Source organism: Argiope bruennichi, chromosome 7 (assembly GCF_947563725.1).
Source record: "Argiope bruennichi chromosome 7, qqArgBrue1.1, whole genome shotgun sequence".
NCBI lineage: Eukaryota > Metazoa > Arthropoda > Arachnida > Araneae > Araneidae > Argiope > Argiope bruennichi.
Genome location: NC_079157.1, coordinates 58,406,152 through 58,424,003, shown reverse-complemented (window position 1 = coordinate 58,424,003; position 17,852 = coordinate 58,406,152). Strand labels below are relative to the sequence as shown.

Here is a 17,852-nt window from a genome sequence, read left to right as displayed (position 1 = left end):
GAAGTACGTCCCATTATCAATGGGAGGAGTTAGACTCCTCCTCTTTCGTGTACCCATAAGGGGCAGTGAGAACCAGTCACCATACTGGAAGTTCTCATCCACAATTACGAGGTACCCCATGGGACACAATTATGTATTATATTAGAATCGAAAGAATGGCTTCCAATGAAACATACTGCAAACAATCGCTCTCGCACCAAGGTGTATATAAAAATTACTTCTGTCACAAAAATGTCATTAGTTAATTAATTGTCAATATTATTAGGGATACTTAAAATAATAAGCTAAGTAAGTCACGTTTTAGATATTCCAAGTTTCAGTCCCCGAGTTAGTATAATACATGAAATCGGGATTTCTCGGCCCAGATTATAAAGCTTTTTAATAGAAACGAAATGTATCTGTATCTATTCAGCTCATCACTTCGAATTACACAGATACATCCGAAACTCTGCAATGTGTTAGGAATTCTGCGTGGCGAAGATATGATACTTGTAAAACAGCCTGAGAATAATATCATCTATCATCATCTTTCCCCAGTGTCAATTTAGTTAATTTTAGTAAATATTTAAAAATAAATATTTACTTATATTGTTTCCTTTCATTTCTGTTTTTTGCATATATTCTTTTTCATACATGGTATCATTTTCGATTATTCATTGTTATATGATTTCAAGTAATTGAGTTTACCCTTCCCACAACATGTTTGTCTTTTTTGGTGCTATATTTTGCTACCTGTTTATTTGGTGCTGTTACCTGTATATTTAAGACTATAAAATGATTATAAAATTTAGATGAGGAACAAGCTTGTTTCTCTTATCTCAAAGCCTTGTCGTCTCTTGGTCTAGATGTGCATTTGAAAAATATAATGTCAGTAAAGATCATTTAAACATACTATATATTTACAAGAATTAATTTTCTATTGTATAATATTCTACATATTATATATTGCAAGTCAGAAAGCCTAGCCAATGTATATTTTTCTTTAATTTTTCAAATCTTTTTTGTAATAAAATAAAATATAAAACGTAAATGTTTCTTTTTAAAATGAAAATATTTAATTCTATAAATATTATTAGATTTATTTTGATTTTACATGTATATTGAACCTGAACTATCTGCTGACCTTGAACGAGTGTAACAAAATACTTTACTATAGTTGTAAAGCTCGTGGTGTTTAAAAAAATTTAATGTTTTGTTACTTTAGAGAATTCCTAGAGAAAACGTATTTTACATTAACATATATACGATGATAGGAGATATATATGATTTAGATATTAATTTAAGTACCATTATTTTACATTGTTCTTCAACCTGAATGTAAAAGGAAAATTATCTGATGAAAACATGGGAAATTTAGATCTGATTATAGTAGCCACTCAAAAGGTTTGATTAATTTTAAGGTTACAAAAAATGTCTTTATATCGAAATTTTCAGCTCAAACTGTCTCAAAGTAGAATAATTCAAGGAAAATGAAATTTCTGATCGCATGTGGTATATGTCTTGTTTCCCTTCACTGTGGGCAACGAATGCTTTACTGCTGAAAAGGTTATAATTTTTATTGATAAAACTAGCCACCTTTGGCGACCAGTTGATTCGCCAGAAATATTAGTTGTGATTTATTTTAATTAAATCTCTTAAGAGTAACTTGATGTTTATGATTCTCTCAATAAAGAGTTTTTAAATGTAAAATTGTGATAGATATTAAAATTATGTTATTTTAATTAAAATTTATTAACAAACAGGGAAAAAATGGCAAACCAATAAAATCGTTATTATTAAAATAATATTTCTTATATTTTTAAAATGGAGTAAAATTAAATATACACAATTATATCTTTGGAAATTATTGCAAAGAACTGCCAAAATTTCACTTAGTTTTTATGTACTTAAGAATTAATTAAAAATAAGCTCTGTGAATTACAGTTTCGGAAACAAATGCGTGGATGTGCACATTCAGAGTCCTTAAAGTATATCTGTGCAAAAATTAATAGTTCCAGGCCAAACGGTTTGTCCTATAGAGTCCAAACACACATAGACACACATTCTCCTTTATTATTAATAGTCAGAGAGATTTCGGTTAGAAGGGACAAATTCCAAATTAAGTAAAGAGCCATTAGATAAAATGTTTACTTTTATAAATGTTTTTAAACATTAACAGCATGGTAATAACAGAATAAAAAAACATATCAAAGTTAATTTTTTCGTTCCATTAAAATTAATTTAACATTTTGTTAGTACTTCGAAAATCCTTACCAACATTTCACTTCTTTTTCTTTTCTTTCACTCAATATCTTTTAATGCAAGTTATTAACATTTTGAAAATATCTGGGGGAAATTAAACCACGCAGTAACTAATTTCATGTGCTATTTCAAAGAAAGGAAGTGAAGGAAATGAATCAGTCCTTCTCGCTTTGTGATGGCATTTGGCGTCTCCGGATTAACATGATTTTCTATGCATTCCCTTATTTAATTTGTGCTGAAAAGGATTTGTTGTTGCATAGATGACAATACAATCTAATTATAAGTGAATAATTTTAATTGAATTTCCTTAGAAAATAAGATAATATTGAATCTGTATTCAATAAAACTTTTTAAATATGAAGTTTATGCTCTACCGATATACTAAATCTCCTGAAAGTGTAGAGGAAAGTATATTTAATTTATAATATGATTTAATTTAAAATGAGTTTTATATGCAATCTTTTGTAAGTAATGATGGATTTTTATCATTGACACCTTAAGATAGTATTTGATTATATCAGATATTCAGAAACAAATGACCAAATTACATTTTTCTCTTTTTTTTTCAAAATTTCATTTTCAGCACTTATTTAATTTGAAATTGAACTGTCGCATTTTAGTTTTAAAAGAAGTAATGATCAATTCAAAGCATTTGACATAAATACCTATTAAAACCTATACCTATATATATATATATATATATATATATATATATATATATATTCCATCAAAATTATAATAACAAAGCAAATTTCATAAATGTGTAAAATTTGCAAAAATAATAGAAAGATATTTATTGCTTGTATCTGCAAGAAAATCTTGTTGATATCTGTGTCTTTTCATTAAGCCTTAAGCCTTTACTTGATATTAATAATAAAATAAAACTTTTTTTCAAATATAAAGTAGGACAAATAAATCATTTCCAAACTAGTCAACAAATTTTACAAATCGAAAATCTTTTAAATTTTATCAATATTCCACTTTATGAAATTCTCATTTAAATCCTTAAATATAGTCTCAGTTGTAATATGAAAAAAAAAGAATGATCAAAAGTAAGTAAGAAATCTGCGGAAGCTTCTGCCTTCGTCTTAATTCCAAAACAACTCATATGACAAAATTCAACTTAAGCTAACATTTAAAAAACAAATTTCATTTCAACAGATTATATTATATTCACAGTTATAGGTTATTTCTTGTTACTAATACTATATTATTTGTTTTATTATTCTTTCGTAATAATAGCTCTAACAAGTTAATTTCATTATAATAAATATAGAAAACTTATCATTTTTAATTGCTTAAAACTTATAATTTATTAAATTAAAAATTATAAAACTAACATTCTTTAATAAATGTTACTTTCAATAGCCTCAAAAGTTTTGTCAATTATATTTTTATTGAATTTAGTATGTGCCTTTTATCTATTACCAGATTAATGTCTTTCATTAAAATTAAACAAATCGTAAGAAAAAATCGAAATCACAATGTGCAGAACATAGTGAAAAATTATTATATCGATTTATGGCTATAAAATTTTAAGATGCATTGAATGTTAAATTATTTAACTTTAACTAATATTATAGGGGCATTTATTTATAGGGTATTTAACCCGAGATGTTCTTATTTTAATACGTCTTTTCAATTTGCTACATTTACAGGATTTCTAATACAGTTAAGAAATGCATCATTCCTTTTGTCCGCTTAGAAATTTGAAGTAGATACCGGAATGCTTTATCAATCTATTCAGAGAAGGACCAACGATTATTGCATTTTAAACTGAACATTGCAACAGAAAAATTTCAAAAAAGAAAAATATCCTGTTGCATAAGATATATACAAATAGTGTTTAAATCAAGAAACACAAAATTACACATTTTACTTTAATTTTTTTATAGTCGTCTGATTTATGGTGTCTCATATTGATCATTTTCAGTTCAAACGCTCACAAAAATTTCAACTTTTTTATAAATGGTTAAAAAATTCTGAAACAAGCTTAACCTAACCTTCAATGAAAAATTGCTTACATTGCTATGTATTATTGACAAATTAAAGCATGGAAAATTTGGATTCACTCTATTTGTTTTAATATTTTTGTGATGCATTTGAAATAATAATAACGCTCATTTCTTTTCATTGTCACGGTGTGGAAAATAACGTCTCAAATTTTTAGGATGGAACTGTGAATTAAATTTGAAAAAAATGATGAAAATTTAAAACGCATAGATAAAAATGTTAAATTTATTTTTAAACTTTTGAGGGAAAATTCACATACGAAGGAGAAATTTGTGGTAACACCATGGGTATAAAGAAAACTATTGTGTTAACTTGCTTTTTGAAAAACTTGAAGAATTTTTTAGAATCATTTTATTTTATAATTTCGAATATTCGATTTCATTATGAGAATTACTCTAATTCTAGATAATTTTATGTTTTCAAAAATGAATTTTAATATTCCATTAAAATTCTTAGTTTCTTTAATTCAAACATTCCATGAGTTCTCACGTCTCATAATTTCATCAAATTCAATTTACAAATAATGAGTTTTCATCAAATTCCATTCCTAATTTTTTAATGAAAACATTCACACTCAAAAATAATTATTAAGGCATATTTAGGTAAGTCCCACGTTACAGTTCTCAAGATAAGATATTAATTGAAAATCTAGCCTTTATCTGCAAATAAAAGGCTAATTTCAAGATGCAAACGAGAATTTAGATTCAGAAAAACTAGTTAGTCTTGATATTTCCTTAAAATTTTGAGCCAACCTCAAAATTATCAAGACAGAGGCACGTACCTAGATTTGAAATTTGAATTGTTTGCTTTTACATTTTATCTCGATTTATGTTGAATTTTAATCAAAATAATAATATTACTCGTTTTGATTCATTGCCACAGTTGGAAAATATTTACACAAATTTATAGAATGGTAAAAAAGGCAAAAGTTAAAAAAACGTATATTCAAAACAGTAAAATTATTTTAAAATTTTTATAGAAAACTCTCATGGAAGAATAAATTTAGAGCAGCATGTATATAATGAAAACTATAACCTCCCACAAAAAATAGAACGATATTCAAATTAACAGAAAATTTGAAATATGCTTTTCAACATAATCAAACTGTTAGCACTTTATTTCATTTTATATATAAAAAAACATCAATTTTATAAAAAAAATTACCCTCTTGATATAAATTATTTGGATGTGCAGTTATTTCCTGGAACAATTAAACCTTTTGATATATTATTAAAATGTGAATTGAACTCCATCAACAACAAAAATCTACATAATGTTATTTGATATTCCAAGCACTGTAATGTATTATTTATTATTATAATATTTTAAAAAATTTCAAACTATTTAGCTTGATTGGTTTTAGAATAAAAACATAAATTGTGTTTAGCTTCCAATTTTTCATACTTACAATTTATTTATATTAGGTAAAATTATTACATATAAAACTTGTGGCTTTTTGTCAAAATCTCTAAAATCAAAATCAGTTTTTTTTTCATGTAGCTGACTTAAAAATATTACTTATTTAAATGTGCCTATTTATTTACGTTCCACTTTTGCACAAATTAAACCTCTAAAGAAATTTAAAAATAATATTCGACGTTCTTTAGCATGTTATCAAGAAAAATATTTGGTATCTTTATTGTAAGCGAAAACAGATAGTAGAACTGTCTCTAATAGACCACCCTCATCGCATAGTACTTTGCTGAGCTTCTGTCAATTTGTTAAGAAAAGCATTCAGTGCATATTCTTATTTTTATGCATAATTCGAGCTTGTCTTTAGCATGATATCAGCAAAAATATTTGACATCGTTATTTCAGGCAAGACAAAGTAGGCATATATAGGCCACATATGTATTGATTTTTGTATTTTGTTTTGTATCAATATTTTTTTTTTTATCTTTTAGTATTTCTTGACATTTTAATGCCTATCAGGTACTTCTCGGTTGCAACGTGGATCAAAAAGTGCCAAGAAAAAATTCCGCCAATCTGGCGATTTCAATCGTTAAACTATATAGTATGTGATTTGCGCGTTTAAAATTTTTCATAATAAATAATAATGCACTTGAGTATATTTTTGCTTGGTGCTCTTTGATCGGCGTTGAAACCGAATTGTGCCGCCTATCATCTAGTCTTATATGCCTATTTTTCAATTCAAGTTTTTTTTCAATTGTTTTTAATATATTTTCTTCTTTTTCTCCATTTTCATCAGATTTCTACAGAATTCTAGACTCAAGAATATAAAATGGCCTCCTGTTCTGATAAATTGTATTGTAAATCTGATAGGTATTACTCCCACTGTATTTTTATCCTATGTAAATAAGGATATGCCTACAAGTTTTGAACCCTCTATTAATCTAAAAACCTGAAATTTCTAATATCAGTGCAAGCCAAATCTAAACTTACCTCTCCTCTACGAATCTTCGCCGCTAAGTTGTAAGCGGGTTCCAACAGGATAGGATCTTCGATGTCAGCCAACTTTTTCGCGCGGCCGCAGTACTTGAGGAACAAGACAAATCGGGTGATCAATTCGATCGTTCTTCGGAAGAATCGCACAACATAGGACAAAGCTTTGTTTTTGAAGAGAATGGACATCTTCTTTTTATTAGCAGCTCAACTTTCGGAAAGATCAAAGTAAAGCAATTTTGATTCCACAACTATGACGGTGGGCAAGTGAGAATCGAGATGATTTACTGATTGTATTTAGAGAGGTCTTTCCAAATGGATGCAAAAGCTGAAATGAAAGGAATATTTAATAAATGGATTGTTAGAAAAGAATAAACTACAAGCAGTTATTATATAACAAACAAACTTTTAGATACAAAAATAAATGGAATAGAATTCACTTATTTCAAAAGTACTTTAGTTAAGTCAGAATTTGTTAGAGTTAATCGTATCTGAAATAATTTATAATATTCTGGCTTTATTTTCATTTTTAAAACTAATAGTGTGGCTTCTAGATAATATTGACAAGTTAGTCTTTTTTCTCATCACAAAATTAAATAATCATTTTTCAAATGTTAATAATTTTGTAGCTCAAACTGCAATCTTATATAAATCTAATCTATGAAATTACGATGATCAATTTTTCTGCAAAGTAAATAATTATAAATTAGTAATTCCATTTTTTTCTATTAATTATTTTGCTACTAAGATAAAAAATCAATCCCTTTAAAAATTTTACAATGAATACAAAAAGAATGGTAATTCTCTCGGATCATATAGCGAAAAGCAAGTTTTTACCAACTTTTAAAAACATAAAAAGTAATGTTCTTTTTAAGACCTCTTTTGAAAGAGAAAATTAAAAGAATATGAATAGGTGTTAGTCTAGAAACTTTCATTGGAAAATCCATGTATATCATTTATCTTTTGAATTTTTGAATATTGTCTAGAATTAAGAGAAGTTTTAAATTAACGAGAGAAGTTACAAATTTCAACATATTTTCCGAATTTATCTCGGTTATTCATAAAATTGCTTTTTTATATCATGTTGAAGTTCAAAAAATAATCTTTTCAATGATGCTAATGTTTTAACTGAAAAATTAAATTTTTATTTTTAATGAATTTTTAAAAAATAATGTAATTATATTTTTTAACAATTTATTTCACATAAAATAAAAATAAAATTTAAGCTGCACGTTAATGGGAAAAAAATTAGCTTTTATCAATGGGTTGCCATCATATTGACAAAAGTTCAATTTAAAAAATAAATCAAATATTATTGCAGATTAAACATATAAAAATGCAATTTTCAGCATGTGTTTGTAAATTAAATAGGAAACAGGGTCTTTTTTGAAAAGGAAACGAAAGAAAAAATGTTCTATATCTTTTACAATACCAATATTATTAATTCAATTAAACAGTTTTATTTACGTCAAACATGGTTTAATATGTACATCTACTCTAATCGGAGTCTAACAACTAATTTGTAAACCTTTAGTAATGGAAATACATCTGCTAACAAATGGTCTAAAGGAAATAAATGTTTATATTTTATGTAAATAGAATCAATAAATGCTGATGAATTACGAATTTTAAATTTGTATATATATCCTCTGCTCTGTGAATCATGTTTAATAAAATATTCTAGAGATGTTAACATTTTAAATAAAAAAAAAAAATTCACTCCAACCAACTAAATGAATCACTAAAGCTGACCGATTTACGAATATTTCAATATTGCTATTCTATAAAAACGGGCCATTTTAGATTACTTCAACGGCCATTTAAAAGAAGCCAATCATCTCCCAAGGTTTATCAAATATGATTGGCTTAGATTATGTAAATGTCGATTGTTCTAATAGCGTTATATTCAAAACTTAATAAATCGGTCAGATTTGAATGCAGAAGACAGAAACGTTTATTTATTAATTTAAAAGTTGGAGTGTCAAGAATATTTTGCAGAATATGATTCCTTAGGATCAAAGGATTGTCTAAACTTTAAACTTCTTAATTTTTTGAAATATATTTATAAACCGAAAAAAACATATTATTATTGACAGGATTTATATCTTTTTAAAAATAAAACTAAAAACTGAATTTTTTATTGAATCCGTGAAATTTTTGCTGAATCTTTTGTTAATCCTTTGAGATATTATAAATTATAAAAATTAATATCGAACACTCTGCCATCAGTTCTCATACTTTTTTTAAAAGCATGCGTGGATTGGCTAAAAAATGTTTTTATATTAAGTGCAGTTTCATCAATTCCACTTTAATTTAAAATTGTATTTTACGGGTGCTAATAGGAAATTAGAGAGAGATGCATAGTACAATGAATAGAACGGCTTAAGGTCTACGTAATATATAAGTGAATGATATGACTATCGAATTATGTAGCTTAAAAATATTTTGCTGAAAAGCCTATTATGAAAACAAGTTACATAATATATTAGTTGAACATTTTAACGAGCATTAGTACTGGGGAACCAGCTGGTCGCCAAAGGCGGCTAGTATTAAAAAATAAAAAGGTAAACAAAATGTATTATTAAAAAAAGTCATTTATTTAGAATTATACTTCCAACCCTTACTACGCATAGGATGTATGTGGATCACATTTCTTTTGAATAGAACATTTCTTTTGAATGAAATTAATTTCAATTATGTGAAAACTTGGACTGAAAAACCGGTTTGCACATGTTTGAAAAGATTTTGGTATAATATAACCCAGTATTATATTTAAGATATGGATGGTTTTCATATGTTCTTTATTATCTACATCCTAGTTTCTTGATAATAAAGCTTTTGATGAAATTAACATATGCTATTTCAATCTTTTTCGTTTCCTCATATTTTTTAGATGACTGCAAGTTGGTCTTATTGCTGTTATATCTGTTTTCAATAGTCCAAACACACAAGTGTTCATTTGTGATAAACTTCAGGTGATTTTGCAAGAAAATGAGTTTAAGTTAGTGATTAATTTAATCTTTTGCGCTCAAAAAAGTAATTGATGCATAGTTATTACCTAATACAAAGATTTGTTTATGCTCTGAAAAATAAATATATATAATTGTTTTAATTCGAATTTCTTTGAAAAATTAATCTACATCTTTTGACCATTCTGTAGATGTTTTTAATAATCAAATTTGAAAAATAAATAAATAAAACGTCAAAATGATGCACCGTCTTGAATAATCAGTCAGATACATCATCCGAGTGCAAAGAGTTAATACTGAAATATTTGGTTTGTGTGTACAAATTTTCCCTTTTTTAAAAATATGAAGATTTAGTTTTAATATTTTTATCTTTCGCTTTTATTTTAATTTTTCATTATACTAGCAGCATTTCTAAATATTTTAATAGAATTTCTTTAGATACCTTGAACCAAGTTTTCAGATTTTATCATTCTCCTTTAGGATAATAAATAAATCTTATTTTTTTCGCAGTCGTTTGTATACATTTAAATTTCATCGTTAAAACATTATGCCTTTTTCCAACAGATTAACTCTATATTGGACCGTATATCTATTAGAAAAAGATGAAACCTAAATACTTTTGTTTTCTTACGATCCAATTGCGGTTTGAGGCTAAAAGTTAGTGGATAATTAACTTTGCTAATTTTTTATCAGTTGATGAGTTTTAAAATTAAAATTCTTACCTCAAAATGATTTTTAAAACCTTTATTCTCTTTAACCCATATTAAGAATTTTTTCCGGCAAATTGAAAATTTGTATATATAATTCTTTTATTATCAATTACTATATTTATTCAGCTTTCAGATATATTAATTTTTTATATATTTGCTCTATTTAGTTTAGGAGAAAGCGAAAACTTAACTTAGTTTCATTGTTTATTTTCAATAACCATTCCGCGATCTATTAAAAATGTATAATGTCAGGAAGAAATTTAAAGTCTGAAAAAGAAAAATATTAAAAATATTTTCAACCAAACGACTATTTTTATATTTCATTTACAAATTTTCGAAAATGTACATGTAAATTTTAAATTATTAAGGTCAAAGATGAAATAACAAGACACCAAGCTTTTCTAATTGGACGAAACATTCCTGGATATTGGTTATTTGTTCCAATTTCATAAATATCTCTAGATTGTTTCAATTTTGTATAAAACATTCCAGATTTGTATCTTTTTTACTAATAAAAGATCTCTTGTTAATAAATTGACAGTGATTCATTTTAGTAATGAATTAGAAAGCGATTGAGTATTATATTCGCCATTTCTTGTCAACTTTTATAATACAGTTGTCATCCTGTTTCATTGATGATGCCATCATAATTCCTTTAAATAGTGCTAATATTCATCATGTGATGGCTTAATATCAATGGTAACATGCTGTTTCAGTAAAATCTGTGTAACTACTCTTTATTTTCTGACGTTAAAGTAAAATTCTAGACACAGAATATACTGTAACGGAGAAAGAATTATTCCTGATTCTGTCTTTTCTGGCTTGAAAAAAAGAATTTGGAACCCTCTGTATAGACGTTCAGAAAACATTGAAATCTTTGCCGTAGATCATTTGACCAAATCTCAAAGATATAATAAAGAATTATTTCGCAAATGATATTTGTTTTATATTTGCATCAAAGTTATATAGGATTACCACAGGATTCAGATGGATAAAAAACAGCGATTCAATCTTATGAAATTCATTATATAGAAAAATTAATAAATTTTTCAAGAAAAATGGTTATCTTCAGTTTGATGCTAATGAAAACCAATATCTGTATTAATTCTTTAATGCTCATACGCTCCAAACTCGACACGCCATACTTTACATATATTATGAAGAGATAACATTTTTTCTTCGATATTGGATAAAAGACGAGTAGTGTTGGTAGAATTACGAGTGTTGCGATGTTATAATAGGTAAAAGTATTTTGATTGAAAAATAACCATAAATAGGTTGCAACGTTTTATATGTAGGACATATTTATGCTTGTAATGTTTTACAAAATATATTTAAGAAATATAATCACTGATTTTTCCAAATTATTAATGTTTTTTTTCATATTATAGTTATTATACATATCATTTATATTAATAATGTGTATCATAAATCTGTTTTTATTAGACTCGATACAGTAGGCCACAAAGTCCGTTATTGAATGAATAATGAAATGTCGGACCCAACTCCGACAGAAGAGAAAGTACAATGTTTGTCCCTAGAGATTTATACAATTTCAAATGTGTTAATAATAATAATAATGTACAAATGTAATAATAATGTACAATATAAGTACAAATATAACTTTTATTGCATTTATCAGATACTTTATTTAGTATATTTATCATCTATCGAATATTGTAATAAAAATGAAATGAAAGCAAAATAAAGGAAGAAAGATATAGATAAAGTATATTTATGGAATATAATAAGGAATATTCTTACGACTGTATTAAAAAAATCATTCTTACAACCATGTATTAAACAATCATTCTTACGACCGTATCATAAAGAATCATACAATCTTTCTTAAGATTGTATTATAAAAAACATTCTTATGACAGTATTATAAAAAATCACTCTTACGGCCGTGTATTAAACAATCATTCTTACGACAGGAAAGAGTCATTTGACATAAAGAATCATTCTTACGATCGTATTATAAAAAAATCATTCTTACGACCTCTGAATTCAGTAAATTCAACTCTCTGTTTTCATGATCTCTATTTGAACGCAAATTTATTTAACTTTCGAATAATTTTATTCTTTTTGAAAATCAGTTGAAAATTTATGTATCAAGGTGATATTGTATTGTTTTATTTAATTTTAAATTTAATTATATACGCATAATTATTTCGAATGAAAATATTGCATTTGTTTTATTATATAATTTCTTAGTATTTATGCATGTTAAGAGTGTATAAAATAAAGTATCCATGAAATGTAACAAACACTGTTAATTTTTTACAGGTCAAAATGGAAAAATGAATAAGAAATATCGTTTACGCACATTTTCAACTATCAGAAGAATAGGATTAATAATATTTTTTTTTCGTTATAACTTATTTGTTTATTTTTTTCAAAGGATCCGAAAAAAGTCGAGTTGTTGTTTATAGAATATTAAATGCCTCTAAAAATCATCATTAATATTTTTTTTTTCTCATACTCGTTTCGAAATTCTCCCAATGCAATTCAAAAGAACATTCGAAATTCTCATTTTTGATGAACATATATAGATATATATACTTATTAGAAAGAATAATGAATTAATTCCTTGCAGCTTTTCGATGTAAAAACAAAACTACATGAATGAAAACTTTAAAAAATTACATGTGTTTATTTTTGAAATTAAGAATTTTTCTGCTTCTGATTAGCAAATGCATGGTCAAAAAGTTTCAATTTTAATGATTCTGTATCACAGAGAACATTCTGTACATAGAATAATTTACAAAATTTATTATTATAGTAATATAGCTAACTATATTGATTTATAAAATGCAAAATAATAATAATAATAATAATTGATAAGTGACTTTAAGAATAACCACTATCTGAGTACAAAAATTTAAACAGAATTTTATATTTATTTATAATTATTATTCGAAAAATATTTTTAGCACCATAAATCTATTTTCCTAGATAATTAATAACAAAACATAATACCTTCAAAAATTACTTACCTTTTTAAATATGAATTAATTAACACATTTAAGTTTGCGCCATTTTTTTATGATTATGGTAGTTGCAAACGCAAATATTCTAAGATCAGTAGAATTTCATTATTCAAAAACAAACCATTGCCAAAAAAAAAAAAAAAAATCTAAGAAATTTTTGTAATCCAATCTTTTATTTAGCTAAAAAGCATAATTTAAAAGAAATTAAAAATTAAAATTACATTTTTAGATCTTTGATTATCTCTTTTAATTTCTTCATTTTAAATAAAATGTTTGGAAATTTAAACAAAAATAATAAGAAAAAGAAATGTATAAATATTCGGAAATGAAAATATTAAATTCATTTAAATAGACAAAAGTGTAAATCGACAAGGAAAAAATAATCGTTTGGTGTTTAATAATTTTAAAGTAAGAGTTTTATTTTCCGAAATGGCAAATATAATTTCAGAAATAAAAAAAATTTTAATGTATGAATAGATACAGAGAAAGAGCTTCCGCGATTCGTTTCTATGTTCCAAAATAATCAGACTTTTCTTTCTTTCGTTTTTTATTTTAATAAAAATAAATGTAATTTTTTCAAATTTTAATAAAATGTATTTTTATTTTATTTTATTCTATTTATTTATTTTTGTTTTTAAGTAGAAATATTTAAAAAACAACAAATTTATTCGATGCGCATCAAAAGTAGTAGATCATTTCAAATTAGTCTACGTAGTAAAGAATAAATTTTTGTTTCAATAATATCACATTAAGTAGCTTTAATTTGATTATACGTTTCCTTAAAGAACAATTCTCATTCAGAAAGACGTTTGTTCCTTATTTAAACTATCAAATGTGTAAAATCTTTTTTTTTTTCCCTGTTTTAACAATTAGGAAACTTTATCATGGCAAAAAAGAATTGTTAAATGATGCAATATAAAAACTAGAAAAATTAAGTTGGAATTGGAAAAAAAATCTTTATTGGATAAAAAAAAAAAAAAGTCGTTTGGCATAACGAAAAAAAATTGCAAATGTAATTTGAAATACACTTTTGAGAGTAAGAATATGTTTAAAAATAATCGTTTGGAATGTCAAAAAAAAATTGTCGGCTTAATTTCTATAAAATTCTTTTTGAGATTTAATATTAAATTAGATAAAAAGATTATTTTCATTGAAAAAATTTGAATTCGTCATTTATTACTTCCGTAGTTCATCTCACATTTCATACGAGATCCATTTTTAAAAGAGCCACTTTTAAAATCCTGCAAAAATCAAAGTCCTTAAATTAGCTTTTTAAAATTAAAGCAAAAAAAGCAGTATCCAAAGAATAGGAAACCTCTTTCACTACAAAATAAAGCCATTGAGGATAAAAATAATAATATACAAAAGCGATAAACAGTCTCACCTTCAAAACCGAGGCATAAGAGGAAGTAAGTGATCAAATGTTGTGCCCTGAGAGAGCCGTGACTGTGATCTTCTGCGAGCCACCGTCAAAAGTGAAAGTGAGTGGGAAAGTGGAAATCCTTACCTTCCGCTTAGCACAGAAACACCGTTTGGCCGGCAGAAGAAAAAAAAATTGTAACGATTACGAAAAAAACAAAATCAAAACAAAGAGAGTTTCTGAAGCCACTCAGTGGATGGAATGCCTTGGGGCTGTAGGTCCGTAAGACTCGGAATTTGACAGTGGCCGGTCACGTGAGCTATCCCGTTGTTTCTTTTCGCTTCACGTGACTCGCTATGTTCCATTTTGTCAGATTTTCCTCGCATCCGAAAGGTATCTATCACTTTCTACTATATATTGATGAATGCGCTTGTTTGTTGACTTTTTTATTTACTTTTTGTGCTAGGGCAATGCTTATGGTGACAAACGATAGATAAGATCATATTTGATATTGGTTGGTTACCAGATAAGGGAGTGATCAAGATTTTTCACGACGGAAGCTGTAAATCTACATTTATTACAAGTGCATTTAAGTGAAATTTTTAATAAATATCACTTTTCAGTATTTTTTATAGAATTCTATAAAGGACAATTTTTTATTAGCAGATAATTTATTAAATATTTATATATTATATATTTACATATATTTAATATTCAATATATATAATATTATATATGTCTCAAGCATATTTTTATTAAATATCTTCGAGACTTTCTTTACAGAGTTAGGTGTTGGCACTTTACTATCAAGAAAAAGATTATATTAATTATTAATGAATAAAAGATTTCTGTGTAGTAACTATTTAATGTGGTCAAAGTACTTACTGGGGTTTTTTTTGTTTGCTTATGAATTTTACAAGAGACAACAGACTTAATCTAACGTATTGTTGTTGTTGTTTCTTATGGCACTTGCCGTGGACAAGCCCACTGTTACGAAGACAGCGATTTAAGCCTGCGAGGGTGAGCGTCGCTTGTTTCTATAGTAGCGCCAACTAGCGCCAAGAGTACGACTTTGCTACTCACGCATCACTCATTCGCTTGCACAACCCCTTTTTTACAGTAGGGCACATTCACACATCTCGCAGATAGAACAACGGAAGAACAACCATGCCCAAACCGGGACTCAAACCCGGGACGCCCAAGTCACGGGGAAGACGCGCTACCCCTCTGCCAGGACGCCGGCATCTATTGTATTACAATAGCTTATACTTATCTAATGTATTACAATAGCTTATACTTATCTAATGTATTACAATAGCTTATACTTGATTTTTCAAAAAAATGGATGAATTTGATGCTAAATATACCTCCTATAGTTACAGAACGAATTTAATCATACTTTTTAGAAAATAATTACTGAAATTAAGATTTAGTTGTTATATAATAAAAACTATTTTGTCTGAAAATACTGTCGACTCTACAATTATTAATCAAAAGATTCTATATGCTAAGCACAAATTCATAGTTGATTATATTAATAGTAGTATACTAAAGAGTATACGACTCCCAACAAAAGAACAAGGTTCAGCTAAAGAAAATTAAGCTCATTACAACACTCAATTATGAAAATATTTTATTTTTAATCATCGTTATTATATGGTGAATAAATTTTTAATGATCTCCTACTTTAGAACTAAGAATACAATTCAGTATTTATAAGCGTTTTATTTTTCACTTTATTTTTTTTTTATTTATTTATTTAATTTTTTTTTTTTTTTTTTTTTTTTTGTAATTTTAATGTGTACTAGCCACTTGTGGCCCAGCCCATTGCTCGTTCGCCTGAGACATTGATTGTATTTAGTTCCAGGAAAATCTTTTAGATTAGCTTCATTTCCAAGGTTCTATCCACAATCAGTTTTAAACATCAAACTGTCAGGAATTTAAGCATGTTATTTTATAAGACTTTCATATGTTCTGTATATTAAATAAGTATTTCTAATGCAGATTAGTCATATGACATTACAGTACTATTTAGAATGTAATTATCCGATTTGTCTATACTCATGTTTCCTCGATGATCCAATTTCTCTTTCTTTTTCTTCGTGTAAGCTACTCAAAAAGTATAGGCAATATATATATATATATATATATATATATATATATATATATATATATATATATATATATATATATATATATATATATATATATATATATATATATATATATATATATATATATATATATATATATATATATATATATATATTCTTTAGCTTTCAGCATTAGAAGAAAAAAAAACAATACAGGATTAAAATTTTCTAAGACTTACAAACTGGTTTAAATTTAAAGGCCCAAATATAATCTATTGTTCAAAATTAACCAAAAAAATATTTTTTAAGTTGTTAAAATAAAAGAAAAATTTGCAGAGCTATTAAATAATTATTTGAATTTTAAAATGATGTTAAAAATCATATTTGTGCAATTATGTTTGCAGAAGCTATCCAGAAAAATTGTTAAAATTTCATTTAATTTTTAATTAATTAAAGTTTGAATTAAAATTTCAAAACAACAGGACAACATATACAATTTTACCTTCTATGTGCCAAACTTATTTGCTGTAGATCAACAGATCTGGCCTGCAGAGCGAGAACATGGACCCACAGAAACACGGATACAGACCTATTCAACTCTATTATTAGTAGAAATTGAAACGATCCCATTATTATCAACTACTGAGGGTAGACATATCATTAGAAGGTTATATAATTTTCTGCTATTCTCTCGTGATTGGTTTTATCATTGCATTTATTTATTTTTCAATCCTAGAATCAATAGCAGTGCCTATATAATTGTAGCATCTTAAGGATAAACCCCAATATTGTAGATTCCTGTAATTTCATTAGCCCTGCCACCCTATAGTTATACCTCTCAGTAGCAAAACAGCAAATAAAATAAAGACAATAAATGAAACGATAGTAATTGCCAAAGAAAGTAAAGCCATCGTTAAATTGCCATTTGAGTAACGCTTTATAATGAGTTAAACATGAAAAGTGCCTGGTATAGCCCTCTAAATAATTCAAAAGTATGTATGAAGATTATGCTAGAGTGAACAGTTTTTGTAACTTCCCAATATTTTCATTTTTGAGGCTTACAATATTTA

The 17,852-nt window shown here is 26.3% G+C and overlaps 1 protein-coding gene across 1 annotated transcript in view; it reads right to left on the bottom strand.

Annotated features, from left to right (window-relative positions):
* The window catches only part of LOC129976158 (fatty-acid amide hydrolase 2-B-like), a 230,863-nt gene extending 216,000 nt beyond the window's left edge, over positions 1 to 14,863 (bottom strand). Inside the window, exons 1-2 of the mRNA XM_056089587.1 lie at positions 14,714 to 14,863; positions 6,658 to 6,985 (exon numbers count right to left, since the gene is read on the bottom strand). Of these exons, the coding sequence (XP_055945562.1) occupies positions 6,658 to 6,846 (189 nt within the window). The 5' untranslated portion in view covers positions 6,847 to 6,985; positions 14,714 to 14,863. The remainder of the gene's footprint in view (positions 1 to 6,657; positions 6,986 to 14,713) is intronic.
* Positions 14,864 to 17,852: the final 2,989 nt, after the last annotated feature.